The 23,640-nt window shown below is 47.3% G+C and overlaps 1 protein-coding gene and 1 long non-coding RNA gene across 3 annotated transcripts in view; one reads left to right on the top strand and one right to left on the bottom strand.

Annotated features, from left to right (window-relative positions):
• Tcea3 (transcription elongation factor A3) overlaps window positions 1-15,153 on the top strand; it is a 34,763-nt gene extending 19,610 nt beyond the window's left edge. Inside the window, exons 6-11 of one of the 2 annotated variants that reach the window (XM_008848585.2) lie at window positions 4,525-4,682; window positions 4,835-4,891; window positions 7,641-7,795; window positions 11,116-11,262; window positions 13,612-13,683; window positions 15,024-15,153. In XM_008848585.2, coding sequence (XP_008846807.1) covers window positions 4,525-4,682; window positions 4,835-4,891; window positions 7,641-7,795; window positions 11,116-11,262; window positions 13,612-13,683; window positions 15,024-15,032 — 598 coding nt within the window. In that variant the 3' untranslated portion in view covers window positions 15,033-15,153. The remainder of the gene's footprint in view (window positions 1-4,524; window positions 4,683-4,834; window positions 4,892-7,640; window positions 7,796-11,115; window positions 11,263-13,611; window positions 13,684-15,023) is intronic. The other variant, XM_008848587.2, reaches the window with a different exon arrangement.
• Window positions 15,154-17,522: 2,369 nt separating this feature from the next.
• LOC103746408 overlaps window positions 17,523-23,640 on the bottom strand; it is a 10,054-nt gene continuing 3,936 nt past the window's right edge. Inside the window, exon 3 of the long non-coding RNA XR_003846318.1 lies at window positions 17,523-18,956. This is a non-coding gene — a long non-coding RNA (uncharacterized LOC103746408). The remainder of the gene's footprint in view (window positions 18,957-23,640) is intronic.

Below are 23,640 nucleotides of genomic sequence, written 5' to 3'. Positions count from 1 at the left end.
ATCAAACTCAGGTTGTCAGGCTTTGCTAGTCCCTGAAGGCTGAATTCTTTAGGGGGCAGGATTGGGGTGTGAGACAGGGCCTTACTATGTAGCCCAGGATGACCTAGAACTCATGATCCTCCTGCCTCAGCTTCCTGAGTGCTGGAATTACAGCCATGTGCCACCACACCCAACTCAGGAGCTTGGATTCAAACAGTGTAGGCATTCCACACATGACAGCTTCCTTCAAAGCTCTATATTGTGGGCTCCCCCTTCTGTGTTCCTTGGTGATACTTGGACCTTCAGGTGTGTGCTGGGCCATAGGTCAGCAAGGCTTCCTTCCCTCTGAGGGGGTGGAAGAGCGAGCCCTCTTGTAAGCTTAGGGAATGGGGCCACTGCCTTCCAAAGAGGACCTGCCTCTCTCCTGTTGAGCTCTATGTGGACCCTGGTGTGCGCCTTTCATCCTTTTATAATCAACTTCCTTGATTCATCATACATTCAACAGTTATTTAGCAGCAAGCACTCATGAGGAGTGCTGTTACAGGGTGAATGAGCCACAGGGTCCCTCTGTGAACTGTCATTTAAAGATGGAAGCAGACGATGTTTATAAACACATTCACAAGTTAATTATAGACTTGGATAAGTGCTGTTCTGTAAGAAAGCAGAGTAGGGACAGTCTGCCTTGCCTAAAGTGATGTGGCCTTTGAGCTGAGACCTGACTGCCAGGAAGCCAGAGAGCCTTCCTTGGAGGGGGGACCATGTCTTTAACACTGGGAAATGCTAGCTAATCCGTCAGCCTCCCAGGTAAAACTCCTTAGGCCTGAAGACTTTCTCAGAAACCCAGCATTCTTTTCTTCCTAAATGGAAGAAGTCCATCCATAGGCTGAAAGTAAATCTGCAAAGTATCACAGATCCAGACCCTATGGCTGCCCAGACTGTGCGCTGTATAACAATGCCTCAAACCAGGGGCCTCCATGCTCCATGTGTTCTGCCAAGAATGCATTTACCAGGGATGGAGAGATGGCTCAGTAGTTAAGAACACTGACTGTTCTTGCAGAGGACCCAGGTTCAATTTGCAGCACCCACATGGCAGCTAACAACTGTCCATAACTCCAGTTCCAGGGGATCCAGTGCTGTTTTCTGATATCTGCAGGTCCTACATGACATGGGTGTGCCTACTTATGTTCAGACAATACATGCATACACATAAAATAAAATATTTTTTAAAAAAGTTTACAGAATAAGAGTGCATGTCTCGAATGAATGAGGTCCTGGGTTTGAGTTCCAGCACTGAACAAAAGAGTAACCAGGAAATCTGAAATATCTGATAACTAATTTGGTTTTTTGTTTTAATTTTTATTTATATTTTATGTGTATGAGTGTTTGGCCTGCATACATGCAGTGCCCACAGAGGCCAGAAATGGGCATCAGATCTGAAGGCATAAGATCCCCCGGAACTGGAATAGCAATTAGCCACTAGCTGGATGCTGGGAAACAAACCCAGGTTCTCTCCAGAAGAGCAGTAAGTGCTCTTAACCTCTGAACCATCTCTCCAGCCTCTGATTTGTTCTACTTATTTGATATTTGGTGAATACCTTTTAGGCTATAGAAAGAGTTCAAGGTAAGCCTGAGCAACTTATAAAGATTTTGTCTCAAAATAAATTCTTTCAAAAGGGTTGAGGGGATGTAGCTCTGTAGTAGAATGCTTGCCTAGGATGTATGAGGCCTTAAGATAAATCCCAAATACTTAAAAATATAAAAATAAAGAAAAAGTAGATATATTTTATATTTCATCTGTTTTTAAATTTTAAAAATTAATTTATTTTAGCCAGGTGTGGTAGTGCATGCCTTTAATCCCAGCACTTGGGAGGCAGATGCAGAAGGATCTCTGTGAGCTTGGGGCCAACCTGGTCTCCATAGTGAATACAGGATAGCTGTGGCTACAGGGAGACCCTGTTTCAAAAAGACCAAAAATATTTATTTTAATTTTATATGTAAGAGTATTTTGCTTGCATGTAAGTGTACTCATGCATGCAATGCCCACAGAGGCCAGAAAAGGGCACTGGATCCCTTGGAACAGGAGTTATCAACAATTGTTAGCTGCCATGTGGGTGCTGGGAACCAAACCCATGTCCTCTGCAAGAACAGCCAGTGCTCTTAACCACTGAGCCATCTCTTCAGCCTGTTTAATATATTTTTTAAAAATGAAGAGTGAGAAATAAAAACTAAAAAAATATTAAAAATAAAAATGGGCTGGAGAGATGGCTCAACGGGAAAACCTCTTGTATTTCACCATCATCTTTCTTCAATTTCCAATTTCCAAATGGTGAAATGTACAGGACTGCATACCAACAACATCCATCCTCTGTATTGTTAAGCAAACTTTAATACTGAAGCACAGCACATTTAGAGGGACTGGAGAGATGGCTCAGCGGTTGTTAAGAGCAACGGCTGTTCTTGCAGAAGACCTGGGTTCAAATCCCAGCACCCACATGGCAGCTAACAACTGTCCGTAACTTCAGTCCCAGGGGATCTGACAGCCTCTTCTGACCTCCATGGGCATTGCACGACAAGAGTGCACTTACCTACATGCAGGCAATACACACATACCCATAAAATAAAAATAATAAATAAAAATAAAATAAAAATAAAAATGAAGAGTGGGAGATTCCATCTGCAGCCCTCTTATAAGAAGCTGGGTGTGATGGCATACGCTTGTAATTCCAGTACTGAGGAGTGGGAGATGGGAGGGTCCCTGGGTCTGCCTGGCCAGCCCACCCATCCTAGCCTACAAATATGAGCCCCAGGTCCCAATAAGAGACCCTGTCTCACAAAATAAGGTGGAGTGGGGAGCTGGAAAAATAGCTCAGCAATTAAGAGCACTAGCTGCTCTTGCAGAGGACCCAGAATACACATGGCAGCTAACAACCATCCATAACTCCACTTCCAGGTGATCTAATACCCTCTTCTGGCTTCTGCAGACATTGTATACGCCTAGTACACTTAACATAAATGCAGGCGAGACTCATACACATAAAACCAAAATAAATAAATTATTTTTTACAAAATTAAGCAGACAGCTCCTGAGGAACAGCATCTGAGGTTGACCTCTGGCCTCCACATACACATGCACACACCTGCACACAAACACGAGAATGAATAAATAAACACACAAGCAAATCTAGCTAGGGATGTAGCTCAGTTATTGGAGTGCTTGCCCAGCATACACAAAGCCCTGGGTCCCATCTCCAGCACCCTATAAACCAAGCATGGCGGTACACACCTGTAATCCCAGCACTTGGGAGGTGGAGGCAGAAAGATAAGGAGTCCACCCTCAGCTACTTAGTAGGTTTGAAGCCTGGGCTGTGAGACCCTGATTCAGGGGAAAAAAAATCTAATCAATGCTGTGAATGGAATTACTTGTAGGCAGTATAATCCTAGACAGTGAAGGTAGGGGACTTACACAGTCTGGACTCTATCTAGTCTGTGATGTATCATCTTGGGCAGTGATAGGATTCTCTGTGTTTGTTTGGTGTTTTTAAAAAATATTTTATTTATTTTATTTTATGTGTATGAGTGTATTGGCTGCATGTTTGTGAGTGCACCCATGTCGTGCAATGCTGCGGAGATCAGAAAAAGGCTTTGGATTCCCCTGGAACTGGAGTTAAGGATGGTTAGTAGCCGCTATGTGGGTGCTGGGACTCAAACCTGGGTCCTCTGCAAGAGCAGTCAGTGCTCTTAACTGGAGCTCCTTTTTTGGTGTTTTTGAAACAGGGTCTCTCTATAGCCCTAGCTGGTCTGGAACTCACTATGTAGACCAGGCTGGCCTCGAACTCACAGAGATCTGCCTGCCTCTGCCTCCCAAGTGCTGGGATAAAAGACATGCGCCACCACGCCCAGTTCTGTCTCTTTGTTTATAAATGGGATGGTGAGATGTCAACTACCAGGGACTGCTGTGAGGATTAAATTAGAAAATGTTCATCAAGTGATGGCCAGGTAAGAGCCAGGCCCCTTAGATGGTGATAGATAGCACTACTCTCTAGTTTGTGAGCTCCTAGATGGAGGGCAATACCCTGTTTGGCTGCTTTTTCTTAGCACAGTGCCTGATAAATACTAGGTGGATGGTTGGATGGATGGACAGATGGTATAAACTTATGAGAAGATGTAGAGAACAGCTAGCACAGTGCAGAACAGATGGATGCCTAACTATTGGGTGTTCCCTGTTCTGTAACAAGTAGGAGCCTGGGTACCAGGAGCTCAAACACCTGGGCTTGAATTCCTATGGGTTCCCAAATGTGTGACCAGAGTCAAACATATCTTTATAAATGCACCTATTTCTAAGATGCACTTCTAGTGTGGGGATAAGAATAGTACCAACCTCACAGAATTATTATGAGGATTAAATGAGATGATCTCTTTCCAGAGTCTAAAATAGCACCTGCCTCATAGGGTTGTTATGGGGATTAGAGGAGACTGTTCATGGAAACACCTAGAATGCTATTCCATAAATGGTTTGTTCGCTTAATATCAACATGTCATCCTCAGATCCAACAAATCGAAAGCAGAGGCCCCCAGGACCCCCAGCAGCCCCTTGACTCCCACGTTCGCCCCCTCCGTCTGCCTCCTGGCCCCTTGCTATCTTACAGGGGACTCCGTCCGGGATAAGTGTGTGGAGATGCTGTCAGCAGCCCTGAAGGCGGAAGGTGAAGGCCTGGGCTGGGCACGAGGGAGGGAAAGCAGCAGGGGAGATGTACTTTTTTCTAGTACACTGGTAGTGACAGAGGAATGGTCTTGTCAAGTAGGCATCCTTGGCAAGGTCACAAATGGCTGATGTCTGTTCCCCAATCTTTTTTAGATGATTTCAAGGACTATGGAGTTAACTGTGACAAGTTGGCATCAGAAATCGAAGATCATATCCTGAAGCCCTGTGGATCTGAGAGCATATCTAGCTGAGGTGGAGCAGGGTTCTGGGGACAACTGACTTTGTTGTTAGATTTTGTGCTACACGTCAGTAGGTGCTGAGAGCAACTTACAAGCTGTGTTCCCTGGGTTTATCAAGTGAAGCATCCATCAGGAACATCCATCACCTGCCAAAGCTCCTACAGCTAAATGTAGCTGCAGAGTTAGGGTTTGAACCTTGAAAGTGTGACTTCAGAACCTGAGGACTTAGCAGCTGTGCCAGACAGGCCACATCATACATGCCTCAGCTGGTCAAAGCACCACCTCCTGAGGGAACAGTAGTGTGCTTCATGCTCAGGACTCCCCTTCCCTCCTCTGGTGGGCGCAGCTCCCAAGTTCCATCCTGAGGCCACCAGGCAGGCATCAAACTGACATTTGTTGCCTCTGTTAATGCTCCTAACGGTTCCTGTGAGGCCAGCTGGTGTTCCCATTGTATGCACAAGGAAACCGAGGCTCAGGAACTCTGGGGTAACAGAGCTAGACAGAGAGCCTTGGTCTTTGGGTCTATGTACTTTCCCGACCTCCCACTTATCAGCGAGGGGCCTTGTGGGAAAAAGATTCACTCTCCGTTGAATGGATAGTGTTTCTTCACTGGAGACAAAGGTTTGCATGTCTAGGACCAGAGGTATGAAAAAGGGACAGACACTCCAGGGGAAAGGAGTCTCCTGTCACAGGAGGTGTGAGTGACCTTTTCTAGGCCTCCTCTGTCTGGGGAGCTTAGCTGAGCCTGCTGGGGAGGCTCAGGGACCAGATCTTAGGCAGCCAGTTTGCCTCCTTCTGTCTCTTGCCTGAGGCCATTCCTAGTACCTGCAGCCCATCCTTTCTCTGGAAGTGTCCATTAACCACAATTCAGTGGTTATCCAACAATACCTCTATAAGTTTTTTTTTAATATTTTATTTTTATTTTATGTCTATGCACCCGTGTCGTGCAATGCCTGCAGAGGTCAGAAGAGGGGCGTGGATTGCCTGGAACTGGAGTTACAGACAGCTGTTAGCTGCCATGTGGGTGCTGGGATTTGAACCCGGGTCTTCTGCAAGAACAGCCAGAGTTCTTAAGCCCTGAGCCATCTCTCCAGCCCCAATACCTCTACAAGTTTTAAATCATTTTCACCATTTCCTGTTAATTCAGGAGCCCAGAGCTGAGGTCTCAGGACTTCATTTTCTCCATAACATTCTGTGCCCTCCAAGCCCAATTTGAAGCAGAGTGCATGGCCTGGTCTCTAGTCTCACTCCTGACTTCCCTCCTTACTTGCTTCCTCCACTGGACAGCCCTTTCCTTAAGGAGAGGAAATCAAAGTTGTAGCAGGCTCCTTAGCGCTTTGATGATAGCCAGGGGAAGAGGAATACAGGGCTTGAATGCTCTGTGCCGCCTAAAAGTCTGTCCTCTGTAGAGTGTCCCTAAACTAACATGGCATGAGTTAGGCAGGGTGTGCCCCCGAAAGGTCAGAGTCCCTGGACACTGCTCTCTACCTGTTCCTCCTCTGTAGCCTTGGTATATGCACGAGTCAGAGAGAGGCCGGTGTACCCAAGTGGCCCCTCATATCCTCTGAAAATCCTGAATGGCAGTTTTACTCATATTTTGTCTCTCAAACGCATTGTGGCGTAGTCTGTTCTTTTCACTTACTGTATAGATGACGTTGAAACAAAGACAGAAAAAAAGCCATAACGCTGCCTCCTTCTCATCGCTTCCCATAAGTCAGCAGGCTCCACTCTGCGTGTTGCCCTGTTCTCTCGTGTCTGTGCTTTTTCCCAGCAACAGCTTTGTCTTTCTGCCTTCACTTGGCTCAAGAGACCAAGAAAATGAAGCTGATCTCCCCAACCCTGCCCTGTGTTTGAGAGGGGTTAGAGAAGGAACTGGGATTCTGGGTTTGGACAGAACTCACTGTGATCTGTGGCCAGGGGCAACTTCCTGCGGTGAGTGGATAGAGCATTACTGTTAGGAGGAGGTCTGGCTTGCAGCCCTGTCCCTGCCGGGAATCTTCCCTGTGACCTTGAGCAAGGGCCTGCCCCCTTTCTAAGCTTCAGCTTCCTTATGTGTTTGTGAGAGAAGTGACTGGTCAGCCATTCCCAAAGTGGGTTCCTCCCAAGGAAAGAGGGCAGGAGATCTAAGGTACGGAGGGACATCTCTGACCAAACACCTTGGGGATGTGGCTTAGTTGATAGAGTGCTCAAGAGGAGGAAGCAGGAGGATCAGACGTTTAAGGCCATCCTCGGCTACACAGAGAGCCTGAACCTTGGCTCTTGATCTTCTGTTACCTGGACTCAACTCCCAGGGGTCGGACTCAACTTCCAGGGGTCCTTCCAAATTAGAGTTGACCCTCATTGTCCTCGTCTTAATAGCCCGTGAATGTGGACACATTCCAGATCTGACATGGTGCCTGGTGTGGCACTGACCACTACCAGCCCCATGTTTTGTAAGTGGGGACTGAGGCAGAGAAGTGACTCACCTGAGGTCACAGGAGAGGCTCAGACAGACCAGCATGCCTGTTCCCTTCAGTATCTGACCCCATAGTACTTGCTGTAATCTAATCTTTTTGGAGGTTTCCTGTCTGATACCTGGCTGACCCCAACGTGCAAGCGAGATGCCCACTGGCACAGATGTGCCACCTGACCCCTTAGCAGGCCACAATGAGGAGGGGACTGCCCAGGCTCCCGTTCCTGTGCAGCTCCATGAATGGCAGGCTGGCCCTTGACCCTGACACATATCTATCAAGAGCTCAAAAGCACAGACATGAAATACCGGAACCGAGTGCGCAGCCGCATCAGCAACCTGAAGGACCCCAGGAACCCAGGCCTGAGGAGGAATGTGCTCAGTGGGGCCATTTCCCCTGGGCTCATTGCCAAGATGACGGCAGAGGTGAGAATGACCGGGCCTTGGTGTAAGGGCTAGGGTTTTCGCCGCCCAGCTCTGGGAGTGGTGGCTGTGACTGGGGACACAAGCCAGGGGCTCTTCCACCAGGCCCAGCTCAGCTCCTACCAGCTAACTTGTTAAGGACCATAGGAAACACTCACTGGAAAGATGGGTACTTGATCCTTTTATTTCAAAGCCTGTGTCTTGGAAAGACATTTAGCACACTTCCAGAGCTATCAAGGAACTCTCTGACGGTCACTAAATGTTGGAGAAGTGAAGAGACCCAAAGAAGGGGAGAGGAAATATGTTAAGCCTCTGGAACCTGGGCAGGCTTCAGGGTGTCTGAGTGGTCTGGGATGAAGGAATGCGGTGCATGCCCTGTGCATACAATGTGTGGAGTGTGTATATGGTGTGTGTTGTGATATATATGTGTATATGTGTGTGTTGCTATTTTGTGATGTGGGGGTGTGGTGTATATGATATACAGAGTGTGTGGTGAATGCATGAATAGGATGCTTAGTGTATGTAGTGTGTATGATACACAGAGCTATGTGTAGTATATGTGATGAGTGTTAATGTGTGTGATATGTGGGAAGAATTGTTTGTATATGCATATGATGTATAATTAATGCATGTGTGGTGTGAGATGAGTATAGGTGTGATATGCCATCGGCACATATGTATGAAGTGTGGTTACTGTGTGTGGAGTATGGAGTGTGTGTATGTGTAGAGTGTGGTTAGTGTATGTATGGTGTGTGGTTAGTATGGGTATGGTATGGTTAGTGTATTGTGTGGTGTGTGATTGGTGTGTGCCTAGTGGATGTAGTGTGTGATTGGTATAGATGTGTGGAGTGTGGTTAGTTTAGTGTATGGTGTGTAGTTTAGTGTATTGTATGGCATGTGATTACTACGTGTTTGCGGTATGTGTTTACTGTGTGTGGTTAGCATGGGTGTGGTATGGTTAGTGTATTGTGTGGTGTGTGGTCACTGTGTATGTGGTGTGTCATTAATATGGGTATATGGATAGTGTATCGTGTGATGTGGGGATTGGTGTGTGATTAGTGGGTATGGTGTATGATTGGTATATATGTATGGAGTATGGTTAGTATGTGTGTGGCATGTGGTTAGTGAATTGTACGATGTGTATTTAGAGTATGTATGTGGTGTGTGGTTAATATGGTTAGTGTATTGTGTGGTATGTTGTTACTGTGTGTGTGGCGTATGGTTAGTATGGGTGTGATATGTAGTATATTGTGTTGTGTGTGATTACTGTGTGTGTAGTGTGTTGTTACTGTGTGTGGTGTAGTTACTGTATGTGTGGTATGTGGTTAGTCTATTGTGTGCTGTGTGGTTAATGTGTTCATGGTATATAGTTTAATGAGTGTGATGTGTAGTATGTTGTTACTGTATTGTATGCTGTGGAGTTAATGTGTTTGTGGTGTGTAGTTTAATGAGTGTGGTGTATGGTATGTGTGTGGGGTATGTGGTTAGTGTATTGTATGATGTATGGTTAATGTGTGTGGTATGGAGTTAATGAATGTGGAGTGTAAACAGTGTAAGCATGGTGCACGGAGGTTACAGTGCGGTGCTGTGGTGTGGGTATGTACACTTTTCTGAGGCGAGAACTCACTGCTTTCCTCAAGCGCCCCAAACAACAGAGCCCCAGGGATAGATAAATGGGGAATTTGGTATCTACATATCAACATGTATCAAAGTTATCATTCTGCCCAATTTATAATTACTTATTTGTGGGGGGGAGCACACATGCCACGGTGTGTGTGGAGGTCAGAGAGCAATTTGTGAAGGTTGGTTCTTTCCTTCAGCCACATGGGCTCCAAGGACCAGGTCTTCAGGCCTGATGGCACTGTTACTTGCTGAGCCATCTTGCTGGCCCCATTCCGCTCAATGGAAAAGTCTGATTTTTGTTGTTGTTTTTGAGACAGGATCTTGCTATGTAGTCCAGGATGACCTCAAAGTCGCACTGACCCTCCTTCCTTCGTCTTCCAAATACTGGGATTACAGGCATGCATCGTCATAACTGGCTAGGACTGAGCTTTCTTTTTGCTGGTACTGGGCATTGCAAGACATAGGTGCACTCACATGCAGGCCTTACACATGCCAGACAAGTGCTGTACCATCTGAGATACATCCCCAGCAAGATCTGATCTTTTTGATAAAATGACAACATAGCCCTGAGGTATAAATTGCAACATAGCTTTGCAGTGTCTTCATCAGTCCAGGCTACAACCACCTCCCAGCCACTGGCTCATAACAGCACACATGTGCACTCACAGCTCTGGAGCCCAAGCACTATACGATTGAGGCACTGGCAGAATTGGTGTCCAGCACTCTGTCTGTGCTCACTGTAACCTCACATGGTGGAGGAGTGAATGGTGTCTAGAGCCTCTTTTATAAGGGCACTGATCCCTTCATTCCCTAACGGCCTCCCAGTGACGCCACCTCCAATCACCATCACCTTGGGGATAGGAATTCCACACGTGAATGTCTTCATCCTGTGATCACCTTTTGCCCCAGGCAGGAAACTTATGCAAATAGTATGGAACAAGTTTTGCTCCAGTAAGAATAGTGGCTTCCAAAGCCAGGTGTGGTGGTGCACACCTTTAATTCCAGCACTCAGGAGGCAGAGGCAGGCGGATCTCTGTGAGTTCAAGGCCAGCCTGGTCTACATAGTGAGTTCCAGGACAGCTGGGGCTACAGGGAGACCCTGTCTAAAAAAAAAAAAAAAAAAAAAAAAAAAGAAAAAGAATAGTGGCTTCCAGTCAGGTGAGGTGGCATGTGCTTGCAATCCCAGCACTCAGGAGGCTGAGATAGGAGAACAGCCATGAGTTTGAGGCCAACCTGTGCTACAGATGTCGTAAGCCCTGTCTCAAACAAGTGGACCTTCCAGCCAGAGTGCAGTGGAGAGTCCTCCAGGGCAGGCTTTTCCTAGCTATGTTTTTTTTTTTAATTTAGTTTTAGTTTATATGTATGAGTGTTTTGCCTGCACTTTTTGATAAAATGACAACATAGCTCTGAGGTATAAATTGCAATGTCTTGCAATGCCCACAGAGGCCAGAAGAGGGCATCAGATCCCCTGGAACTGGAGTTACAGATGGTTGGTAGCTGCCATGTGGGTGCTGGGAATGGATCCTGGGTCCTCTGCAAGAGCAGCCAGTTCTCCACTCTTAACCACTGAGCCAGCTCTCCAGCCCCCAGCTCTGTGCTTTTGATCCAACATGATACCTCCTGCTCAGTTCAGACTCTACAAACCAGGCAAGAGGCAGAGCCCTTTGGCCCCCAACCCTAACAGACTCATTTCTCTCCAGGATATGGCCAGTGATGAGCTGAGGGAGTTGAGGAACGCCATGACCCAGGAGGCCATCCGTGAGCACCAGATGGCCAAGACTGGAGGAACCACCACTGACCTCCTACGGTGTGGCAAGTGCAAGAAGAAGAACTGCACCTATAACCAGGTGGGCAGAGAGGAGGGCAGGCAGGAGGGGGCGGGGGGAACAGCAGGGTGGGGAGACAGCAGGGGTGGGGGGGCACAAAAAGGAGGTGCCAAGGGGGAGCAAGGACTAAAACTCTCTGAGAACCAGGGCGAAGGGCAAGCCTGAGGACAGCATCGCAGTGTCTTGTGCCTTGTGGCTTCTGGAAAATGTTCGGACTGTGGGATCAGCTGCTATATGTCCATGAAGCTGGGCCACTGTCTCTTTTGCCCTAAAGCGAGACCAAGGCCCAGACTCCAGGCTGTGCCACACTGTCTTCCAAGCACGCTGCCAAGCACAGACCTTCAGAGGAGTCCCAGATGATTGGACGGGAATGTGGCAATGTGGAAACCCAGGCCCTCATGGGGTAACTGAAAGCTAGATGGGATGAATAGGCTCTACAGCTTTGCCCAAGGTGCCCACACAGGCCAATGGCAGGGAGGCTAATCTAAACCTTTTCTGTTTACCTTACCTGGTGTTTTGAGCATTGAACTTACTATGTAGCTGAGGCTACCCTTGAACTCCTGACCATCCTGCCTCCTAAATGCTGTGATTTTAGGTACACACCCCCAGTGCTATACTTTTAGGTTCAAATCTTTTGAGGGTAGCCCAGTCAGTGAAACCTAAGAGGTCCTGAGGGTAATGAAACTGCTGTGGAGGGACCGTTCCCTGAAACCAAAGCATGGCCTGTTGCTGGGTTCTGCCGTTAGGGTGCCAGTATCCATTTAGTGCTTCTAGAACTCTATTTATCCTTCCATCTGCTCACCAAGTAAGATTTATCAAGAGGAGCCAAACATGCTACTGGGAATTGTGAGGCAGTAAGAAAGGAGGATTGAGGGAGGGATGGGTAAAGCCAGCCTGGGCTGCATAGGGTACCCTGGTCTCAGCCAGGTGTGGTGGTGCACACCTTTAATCCCCGCACTTGGGAGACAGAGCAGGCAGATATCTCTGAGTTCAAGACTAGCCTGCTTTACATATCAGGTTCCAGACCAGTTGGGACTACATAGTGAGACCTTTTCTCAAAAAACACAAAACAAAAAAGTTTGGGGCTGAAGAGATGGCTAAGCAGTTAAGAGCACTGGCTGTTCTTGCAGAGGACCCAGGTTCTATTCCCAGAACACCCACATGGTGGCTAACAACCATCCATAATTCCAGTTCCAGGGGAATCCACCCTCTTCTGACCTCTGTGGGCATTGTAAGATACAGGTACACTTACATACATGCAGGTAATACACTCATACACATAAAAATAATAAATTTTTTAAAAAATTTTAAGAGAGAGGTGGAGGGAGGAAGATAGAAGTTCAAGGTTATTTTCTGCTACATAATCAGTTCAAGGATAATCTGGGCTACAAGAAACTGTGCCTCAAAAAATTATCAAGAGCACTTTACTTTCAGTGTCCAGTAGCTACAGTAGAAACAATAGTTGTCAGCCTTGCTTTTCTGGAAGGTTCCCTTGAAGGATTCCTATTCAGGATCTGGGAGACACCTGTGCATGCTCCTACGCTGTCCCAAGCACATCTCTAGCCAGGCTGATGTGTTGCTGTACAGCATTGCCCCTCAGAAGTCAGCTGCCTATTAGCCAAGTTTCATTTTGCCCAAGAAGGCCCACCATTGCTCCTTCTCCATGTCCTGTTGTTTAGTGACAAGGCTGTGCCATGGTGTGTCCTCCTGACAGCTTGGAGGCATTCACCAGCTGAGGGTTCCTCCTCCACCCCACCGCTGATCCCAGCTGACATCACTCACAGCTGAATGTCCACAGAGTAATGACAGGCCACCTGTCATGTCCAGTTAGAGTTAGAATGGCAGCTGCCCACCCTGGAAATGCCAGGGCCTTGTGGCAGGAAACATTGTCCTTGCACCTGAGTAATGAGCTTGAGGGATGGGAAATGGGGAAGCACAAGATAACCTGGCCCAGTGATCTGCAGAACCCCTTTCCTCTCTGGGTCTCAGCACTCCACTTGTGGGATGAAATGAACAAGATGATTTGTAAGGTGCCTCCAGCTCAGACAAGCATGCCAGATATAGTGTGTTCAGCGGTGAGTCAGGGAGGGCTTCTAATAAGAGGTGAGGCTTTGGACAAGAGAAGAGAGACCAGTTTAGAAGGATCAACAAGAGTGCGAGTGCAAAGGCCAGGTTGAGCCAGTGAGATTCTGAGTGAGCTGACAGAAGACCAGAGGAGAAAAGATTATATATCCATGACAAAGGAACTTCCCAAGTGGGGTAAATAGCAGTGTCAACCTGTAGGATTTGAACCTACTTCTAAGACAGTGGGAGCCACAGCAGGCCCTAGAGCAGGGGAGTGACTTCATGAGTGATTCTTCTCTCTGTCAGGTGCAGACACGCAGTGCTGATGAGCCCATGACCACCTTTGTCTTATGCAATGAATGTGGGAATCGCTGGAAGGTTTGTATGTTTGTCTCTTCCCTGTCATCCGCAGATGCTACCCCACATAAGTAGGATTCCCACTGCCAGGAAGGCCTGAGCTAGCAGGCAGGGGGCTTGCCAGCCTGCAGTCAGCCTGTAGAGCTGGCCTACAGAGCAGGGACAGTGGCAGGGTGTTGCTGGGGAGGCAGTGTTTGCAGTTTTGGAAGGGTAGCAGCTGGGATGGGTGGCAGCTCACAACTTATTACAGGATGTGCAAGTTGAACATGGATGGGTTTGGCTTCTGGGGGCCACAGAGAGGAGGAAATGCAACAGCACTGAACCTTTGAACCAGCCTCTGCAAAGGGCTTTCACAGAAGCTGTTGCCCTTGAACCTGGCCACACAAGGAGAAGATAGGGAGACTGAGTCCTGTCCCAGTAGAGTGGTCCTGAAGCAGCCTGAGTGTGCTCTCCTCAGGAAGCTCTGGAAAGGCCTTCCACCATCCAGCACAGTAACCTCCCTGCCTGGCTCCTGCTGGGGCAGTGGCTTGGTTTTCAGCCATGGGGGGCCAAACAGAATCCTCTCAGAACACTACTTCCTGGGGTATAGCTCAGAAGTACAGCATGTCCTTGTATGCATGAGACCCTGGATTCACCCGTCTCACAGACACAGACACAGACACACACACACACATACAAACACACACGCAGGCTGGGAATGCTACTCAGCTAGTAGAGTGCTGGACTAACCTGCATAAAGCCCTGGGTTACAAACAAATTTGAGGTCAGCCTGTGATGCATGAAACCTAAAAGGGAAGGAGGGAGGGAATGAGGGAGGGAAAAATAAAAGAACATGGAAAGGACACTGGTGCCTACCTCATAGGGGGATGTGAGGGGAAATGGGTTTAAACATGTTAGCACAGCCTAGCTGTAGATCAGTGCGCCTAAGGCTTGCTGCTACGGGCAAAGGACGTTCTTCATACTCCAGACCAGCACTTCCTTCTTGCCTGCTGGAAAGGCAGGGCCCACAGGAGGTTGTACCTGAGTCTTCTGACGATATTTTCAGTTGCTTCCCACTGCTGTATAGGAGACCTAAAATCCAACCAAGTAATGGGTGACAGTCATGATGCTCTTACCATGGACTGAGAGCCCATCACAGTGCTGTTCATGATTACCTGATGCCATTCTTACAGAGGCTGGCATTATGATCCCATTTACAATGAGTGATGGGCTCCGGGTTGCTTGGCTAATAATGGCAGAGCTTGGTTATAGGTCCAAGCTGTTTAGCTCTAGACCCCACATATTCGTCTGTGTTTCCATGCAGCATTGTCATGTGACTCACGGAGACCCCCCCCTCACTCTGTTGCCTTCTGATTTTGTAGTTCTGCTGACCGAACCACCCGCCAGGATAGCAGTGAACAAGGTGAGGAAGAAGAAAGAGGCCCACAAACCATGTGACCCAGAGCAAAAATAAAAATTCAAATGAAGGAAAACGCTGAGCTCTGGATGAGGCCTAGGAATGGGAAGGAGGTTGTGATGCAAATTAATAATCATCAGGAAAAATGATGGGCTAGGCCAAGCATGGTGGCACATGCCTTTAATCCCAGGACTCTAGCGGCAGAGGTAGACAGAGCTCTGTGAGATCAAGGCCAGCCTGGTCTATAAAGTAAGTTCCAGGTCAGCCAGGGCTACATAGTGAGACTCTGTCTCAAAAACAATAACAACTACAACAAAGATTGGCTAATTGGGGAGCCTAACTGGGTACGACACTAAAATCTGTAGTGACAGAGTTATACAGAAAGTCAGCATCAGTTGAATGGATCATGTCTTTGACAGTGTTCTGGAAAATCTTTGCTTTGAGTTCCCTCCCTGCCACTGAAAAATAGCAGATCTGAGTTGGGCATGTAGCTCTGTGGTAGAGCAAATGCTGAGCATGCATAAGGCCCTGGAATCCATCCCCAATATAGAATAGGAGGGAGGGAGAGTGGGAAGGAAAGAGGAAAAGAAGAGGGAAGTGCCAAGTCAGGCATGGTGCTCTGCGCCTGTAATTCCAGCTGCTTGGGAGGCTGAGGAGGATCACCTGAGCCCAGGAGTACAGAGTTTGCTGGGCAACATGAGGAAACCTTTTCTTTTCTTTCTATTGTTTTATTTTGAGATAGGGTCTCGCGTAGCCCAGACTGGACTTAAACTCTGTACGTAGCCAAGGATGACCTCAAATTACTGATCCTCCTGCCGACACCTCTTAAGTGCTGAGATTACAGGTCTGTGCCATCACGCCCATGATGCTAGGGCTTCATGCATGCTAGGAAAGCACTCTACCAACTGAGTTTATATCTCCAGCACGAAATTGTCTTTTAGAAAAAGTGTTCTGGTGTGGTGGTGTACCCATAGAATCCTAGCACTCAGGAGGCAGAAGCAGGATGGCCACAAGTTTGAGTCTCAGACCTGCACACAGAAGGGCTGTGTGTGGTTTGGCTTGGACAGATAAGACTCCCACACTGGATAGAAATCTCTTCCAAAACTCTGTTGTCTCTTGCTCCTAGCTGGCTGCAAGGTTTTTGAGAACTCTGAACTGGGTCCTTCTAGTCAGGAACAGTTCTAGCATGCAGGTACAGTCTGAGGATTACAGCAGTACTCATGACTTCCAGCTCCTTTGGGAGTCCTGAGCTCCAGCATCTGCCCAGGTTCACATAGTATATTCCTTCCAGCCCTCTGTATAGCCTGAGCTTCCAAGAAGTATGTGGAGGGGTTGGAGAGATGGCTCAGCAGAGGACCTGGGTTTGATTCACCCACATGGCAGCTATGAACTGTCCCTAACTCCGGTTCGAGGGGAATCTGAAGCCTGCTTCTGACCTCTGCAGCATTGCACAACACAGGTACACTCACATACATGCAGGCAATACACTCGTATGCATAAAATAAAAATAACGGGGCTGGAGAGATGGTTCAGTGGTTAAGAACACTGGTTGTTCTTGCAGAAGACCCGGTTCCAGGGGATCCGACAGCCTCTTCTGTCCTCTGCGGGCATTGCACAACACAGGTGCACTTACCTACACACAGGCAATACATGCATACACATAAAATAAAAATAAAATATTTTGTATAAAAAGGTATGTGGAACACGGTGGCCGTGGTGACCTTCTCCCATGCTGCCACTAGCTTGCACATTATTCTGAGGGCAACTTCAGGCAAAGCTGCAAGCTTCTGGAAAAGCCTTGGAAGCAGGTGTGGTGAACTGTGGTAGTTCAGTCACTGACTGTCCCTGGCCTTCCAGCAGCCATGGGCTGAGCCTCCTAGACTCAATAGCTGAAGCCTAGGAGGTTGTGATTCTTGGGAATTAAAGCAAGTCACCTCTCTGCCAATTCCTTATTGCTAAAAGTGAAAGCAGTGAACTCCTGCCTCTTAGGATGATTGCAGGGGCCACAGACTTTTCATCTGCCTGGTTCAGCCTTGGGGTAAAGTGTTGGGGTAGACAGCGGAAAACGCTGATGTTTCCGGGGCATCATCTCCTCTGGACTTGATGGTCAGCTTCCTTCCACCTGTCATGGGCCGCTCCCAGAACATGGAGTCTGTAAATAGACTGGGTGCAGAAATCTGTCACAGGACTGGCAAGATGGCTCAGTGGGTAAGGGCGCTTGTTGCCAAACCTGGCAAACTGAGTTCAATCCCTGGGACCTACACAGAGAGAGGGAGTTAATTCCCACAGATTGTCCTCTGACCTCCATATGCCGGGAAGGAAGGAAGGAAGGAAGGAAGGAAGGAAGGAAGGAAGGAAGGAAGGGAATCTGCTAGAACCTTCAGCTTTTAAACCAATGGTCTACATAGTGAGTTCCAGGACAGCTGGGGCTACAGGGAGACCCTGTCTCAAAAAGACCAAAAAAAAAAAAAAAGTTGGAAAGATTAGTGATCCTCCTTTCTAGAGGGTATAATACCCACAGCTGGGAAAGGCAGGACAGGACAGAGTCCTGTATCTCCCACTTCCTGTCATTGTGTACAACCCTGGAAGAGGTCAAGAGCTGTGCACAACCCCTGGCTCCTACCCTCCGGCTGTTCTCTGCTGCAAAACACACTTCCATGCCAGACCGTGCCATGTGCCATATCTAAATTATGAATATGACCCACAGAGGTGGAGAGGGATGCTGCTTAGAAACCCAGGTGCTCCTTAATGTTTACTTTGGGGGTTTACCTTGGAGGCCATGGTAAGATCCAGGTTCTACTTCAGTGGGTCTGGAGTGGGGCTGAGAGTTTCATTCCAGCAAGTTTCCAGGTACTGCCAATGTTTCTCGTCATGGACCACACTTGAGTAGGACAAGCTTGGATATCTAGATTATTTTCTGCATCATCTAATCCTCCACTCCTTCTTGCCTTTTGGCTAAGACCAATGTATCTCATCTATCATTCAAATGTTTAGAAATCTAAAGGCAGAACACAACAGTGTCCACTATCAATCTAATGTTAATGAGGGTTGCTTTAGGGTGAGTATATATTTTTTTTTACATTTTACATTTATTTAGTGTTGTGTATGTGTGCACATGCCACAATGTGTGAATGGAGGACAAACTGTGAAAGTTGGTTCTTGGTTCTCTCCTTCCACCATGTGGGGCCCAGGGATCAAACTCAAGTCCTCAAGCTTAAAGGCAAGCACCTTACCCACTGAGCCATCTCCCTAGCCCATGGGTGTGTGTTATAAGGGACACCCTGGAAAGACTTTCAGTATCACAATCTAAATATCATTTGTGTTCCCTGTATCATAGGGATTTAGAGTATGGGGGGTGGGGGAGCAACCGGAATCTTCTCCCGCAATAGCCTTCCTGTTTACAAAGGAGATGAGTCAGATTCAACAGCAAAGGAACAAGTTGGCTCAAGTCACACAGTAATACAGTACACGTGCAATGTTCACAAAAGGACAAAGAGAAGTATGAATAGGCCATAGACTTTGTAACACCCTCCAAACGGGTCTTCCTGCGCCTACCCTGGATCCATTCCAATTCATGCTTTCAATGGCAAGGGACTGGAATCAGCTTTTCCAAAATTGTAAATCTGATTGTGTTACAGTCCTCTGCTCTGCCGCCCCCATTCAAAAGCTTGCATTTTTCCCATGCTCTTGGCAGGGCCACGGAGGCCCTGCACGGCTGGCTTCTGCCTCGCCACCGCTGCGCTTGGTGCTCATGCCACACTGGCCTCTTGGTTCCCCATGGCCTGCTGTGTTCCTTCCAGTTTTCCACATGCTGTTACAGGCTTGGGATGCCTGGCTTAACCCCATCACTTCCTTCATCGCAGAGAGTTCAAGCCTTAGGCAAAGTAGCATCACCTTCCTGGAGGAAGGAGGAAAAGGACAAGATCAGTAGGTGAGACTGAAATAGAAATGATGCGCTTTGGGGGAGTGGGGAGAAAGATCTTACAAAGGTATTTGGGCCAAACAACCTTGAAAGTAAAAAGCCCATTCAATAACCTATAGCTAATTTACAAGGTATTTTCAAAAGGTTATAGACACTTGGAGTAGGGATATAGCTCAGTTGATAGAGTGCTTGCCTTACATGCATGAGACCCTCAGCTGATCAATTTCCCACACTGGTGAGAGGGGAAGAGGAGTTATAGGCATCTCTGTCTGCCTTTCTTTCCTTCTTCCTTTTTATTTTTTTCTTTGACAGATGCCAGATAGGCCTCAAACTGGCTAGTCAAGGATGACCTTGAACTCCTGAATATCCTGCTTCAGCCTCTCAGTTAACTGGGACTACAGGTGTGCAACAACATGCCTGGTTTATGAGCCAAGCCTTGTATATGACTAGGTAGGCACTCAGCCAACTGAGCTACATCCCCAGTCCTAGAAATCTTTCTTAATAATCTCGAGTCCACCAGGTATCTTTGGTTATCCCCCATTCTCTTTTTAAAAATATTTTATTTTTATCTTATGAGTGTATTGCCTGCATGTATGTAAGTGCACCCATGTCGCACAGTGCCCGCAGAGGTCAGAAAAGGCATCAGATTCCTCTGGAACTGGAGTTATGGACAGTTGTTAGTTGCCATGTGGGTGCTGGGAATTGAACCCAGGTCCTCTGCAAGAGCAGCCAGTAATCTTAACCACTGAGCCATCTCTCCAGCCCCAAGTACCCAGGGCCCATGTAGCTACAGCTTTGTTCCTCTGTTATGCAACACCTTTCCTTCCCTCCACTGCCACCACCATCCACATGACCTTTCAAGTTTCCTTTTCTTTTCTTTTTTTTTTTTTTGGTCTTTTTGAGACAGGGTCTCCCTGTAGCCCCAGCTGTCCTGGAACTCACTATGTAGACCAGGCTGGCCTTGAACTCACAGAGATCCACCTGCCTCTGCCTCCCAAGTGTTGGGATTAAAGGTGTGCACCACCATGCGTGGCTCAAGTTTCCTTTTCTAGGACTGTTGTAAAGTCCTTCCACTGGGATCCTAGCTAACTGGCCTCCTTAGTTGCCCTGTGTCTACCTACAATACTAGCCCTGAGCAGCCTTCCCCAGTCATCCTCTACCAATTGCCATCAGAGGGCTCTCTGTTTTGTTTTACATTTTGAAGGCTCTGGGAGCTTTTATTTAGTTATTTGGCATGTTCAGGAGACCCTCTACCTGTCTTTAATGACTCATCTTCCACCGGCTGCCCTTGATGGGGGATATTTGCCCTATTCATTACTAGATGGCCCTTCTCAATTGTGGCTGGCTGTTTTGCTTTCCAATGCTGGTCCAAATGACATCCATTCCTCAAGCTCACCTCAGACAGACACCTTCCATCACACTTCTGCTCTCCTGGCAACATAATGCTTCAGAACTCCTCAGTCTGCCATGATCTACTCCTGTATCTCTCAGTCTACATAGTCTAGCTGTCTCTTGCTGCATTCCATGACAGCTCTGTGCTGGATAGCTTTAGTGTCAACTTGATACACCTGGGTTGAGGGAGCCTCAATTGGAGAACTGCCTCTATTGGACTGGCCTGTGGCCATGTCTGAGGGGCATTTTCTTGATGAGTGATATGGGAGGGCCCAGCCCACTGTGGGTGGTGCCACCCCTGGGCAGGTGGGCCTATGTTGCATAAGAAAGCAGGCTGAGCAGGAGCCAGGGGAGCAAGCCAGTAATAAGCAGCGTTCCTCCATGACCTGTACTCCAGCTCCTGCCTCTAGGTTCCTGCCCTGAGTTCCTACCTTGGGCTCCCTGATGAACTGCGACCTGGAAGATGTAAGCTAAATAAACCCTTTCCTCCCCCAAGTTGGTATTGGTCAGAGTATTTTGTCACAGCAATGAAGAAACAGACTAAGACAAACTCCTTTAACATTTCTTTGTCTCACGGTTCTAACATCTTTCAACCATTGGACATTTACCACCTGTGTATCTGGGGCACACGATGTAACATCTCCATATTTTAGATGCCTCTCCGGTTTTCACTTACAAAATAGTGATAATACTCCTAGCTCAAAGGGTTATTGCAAGGGTTAATGAAGTCCGTAACAAACAAAACACTTAAAACTCCTGCCTCACACTCCCATGACTGTGGGTGAGCATCTGACATCTCAACTAACCCTCTGGTCCACAAACTAAGTATTATTAATATTATGGTAATGGGGATTGAACCTAGGAGCTCATGCATGCTAGGCAAGCACTCTACCACTGAATTCTATCTCCAGCCCTCTTTTTATTTATTTTTTAATTTTTTTGATAAGGTCTTACTAAATTTCCCAGGCTGACCTTGAATTTGTGATCCCCCTACCTCAGCCTCCTGGGTAACTGCAATTACAGGCTGGTACCACCAGACCCTGCTTGAGTCAGTATTATTATACTCTAAAAAAATTATTTGAGCTTGCTGGGCATGGTGGCTCATACCTTTAATTCCAGCACTTGGAAGGCAGAGGCAGATCTTTATGAGTTCAACACCAACCTGGTCTACATAGTGTGTTCCAGGGCCAGGCACAGTTACATACTGAGACCCTATCTCAAAACAAAACAAAACAAAAATGTGAGCTGGAGACCAGCCTGACTAAGACAGTGAGACCCAGGGCTGGAGAGATGACTCAGTGGTTAAGACCACTGGCTGCTCTTGCAGAGGATCTGGGTTCAGTTCCTGGCATCCACATGGCAGCTAACAACCGTCTGTAACTTCACTTCCAGGGTATCCAACACCCCCTTCTGACTTCCAAGGACATTGCACAACATGGGTTCACTTACATACATGCAGATGATACTCACATACACATAAAATTAAAATGATAAAATATATTTTTTAAAAGTACAGTGGGACCCATGGTCAATCAATCAAACTGTAGTAAAAGATACCCAACAAAGCATCCTAACCATTTGAAGCACACAGTTCAGTACAGTTAATGCATTCACATTGCCATGTAACCAAATTGCCTAGTGGGTTTTGTGTGTGTGTGCACATGTGTATGCAGGTGTGTGTGCATGTGGAGGCCAGAGGTATCTCTTTTTTAAGACAAGGTCTCTTACTTAACCTGGAATTCACCAGTTGGCTAGACTGGCTGGCCAGTAAGCCCCAGGGATCCTCCTGTATCTTCTTAATGATGGGATTAGAGTGTGCCACTATGCTCAGCTTTAACGTGGGTGCTGGCAAACTCAGGTTCTTAGATGAGTACAGCAGACACTGTTGACTGAGCTGTCTTCCCAGCCCCATCTAGAGTTTTTCATCTTTAAAAGAGGCTGGAGAGATGGCTTAGTGGTTAAGGACGCTGGCTGCTCTTGCAGAGGACCCAGGTTCAATTCCCAGCACCCACATGGTAGCTAACAACTGTCCATAACTCCAGTTCCAGGGGATCTGATGCCGCCCTCTTCTGATCTCTGTGGGCATTGCATGACATAGGCTCACTTATACACATGCAAGCAATACACTCATATACATAAAATAAAAATAATTAAAAAAAAAAAACTAGCCCTCAAGGCTGAGACTGCGGTTCAGTGGTATAGTGCTTGCCTGGCTTATGCAAAGCCTTAGCTTCAATTCCCCTCCCCCTGTGCCTGGCAACCACTGTAGTACTATTTGTATTATTAGACTCTTTACAAGCCAAGGAACCCAAGGTTCAGGGAGTAATTTGTTCTTGGAAGATAAAGTTTGGATTTGGACCCAGACCCCAGTTATGCTCTGAGTCACTCATATCTGGCTTCACCTCACAGAGCATCTGTGACACATTTTACCTCCCTCCTGCCATGACAAAGGCCCCTGAGTGCCAAGGCCCTCCTTTGTGTCATTCTCACACTTAATCCTCACAGCAGCCCTGCAGCCATATACAGGGCGGTGTCCAATTCCCAGCTTAGTATCTAGTGCAGAAAGGAGTCAATAACTTGGGCCTAGCTGAGATCCTTAAACAGCCTAGACAATATGAAATGTTTGTTGTGCATGTTTAATGCTATTATCTACATTTTTAGAAAAGACTCTATTTGGGGAAAACTACCAGAAACATCCGAGGCCGAGCTTCCTAGCCCTCTGTGCCCTGCCCTCTTCCCGGCAGAGTCCATCAGCTTTCCTCACCCATGGCTACCTTCATGTGGGTCTTACCACCAACTCTGATGCTCTGCGCCAAAGGCGCAGATGACAGATGAGGGAACATGACACTTTCCCCATTCCCTTTCCTCCCTCTGTCACTCTATGGTACATTCTTCCCTGGCGTCTTAAGGAACCCTGGCCATACTAGAACACCTCTGTCCTTTCAAGCCTCTGTGCCTTGCACAAGCTGTTCTTCCCCTACTATACAGTCTCCACCGCTGACATGCCTACAATCTGCAAGTCAGCTTGGATGTCACTTCCTCAGCATTCTCCTCCCTCCTTCCCAGCTAGGAGCCTGTGCCTGCCTGCATACAGCTGTAAGGTTCTTGTCAAGTGTGCCCCCTCATTACCCCTGAAGGTTAATGGAGGCCCAGGTCATTTCATTTGAAAAAGGAGATTGAGAAAACAGGATTGTAAACATGAAGACATATTTTAAAACGTTTAAACAAAGTGATGGTTCTGATACTTAAAAAAAAAAAATCCAACGTA

The sequence above is a fragment of the Nannospalax galili genome, unplaced genomic scaffold (genome assembly GCF_000622305.1).
Source record: "Nannospalax galili isolate Female #2095 unplaced genomic scaffold, S.galili_v1.0 scaffold184, whole genome shotgun sequence".
Lineage (NCBI taxonomy): Eukaryota > Metazoa > Chordata > Mammalia > Rodentia > Spalacidae > Nannospalax > Nannospalax galili.
The sequence above is the reverse complement of the archived record's forward strand: the minus strand, read 5'-3'. Positions and strand labels throughout refer to the sequence as shown.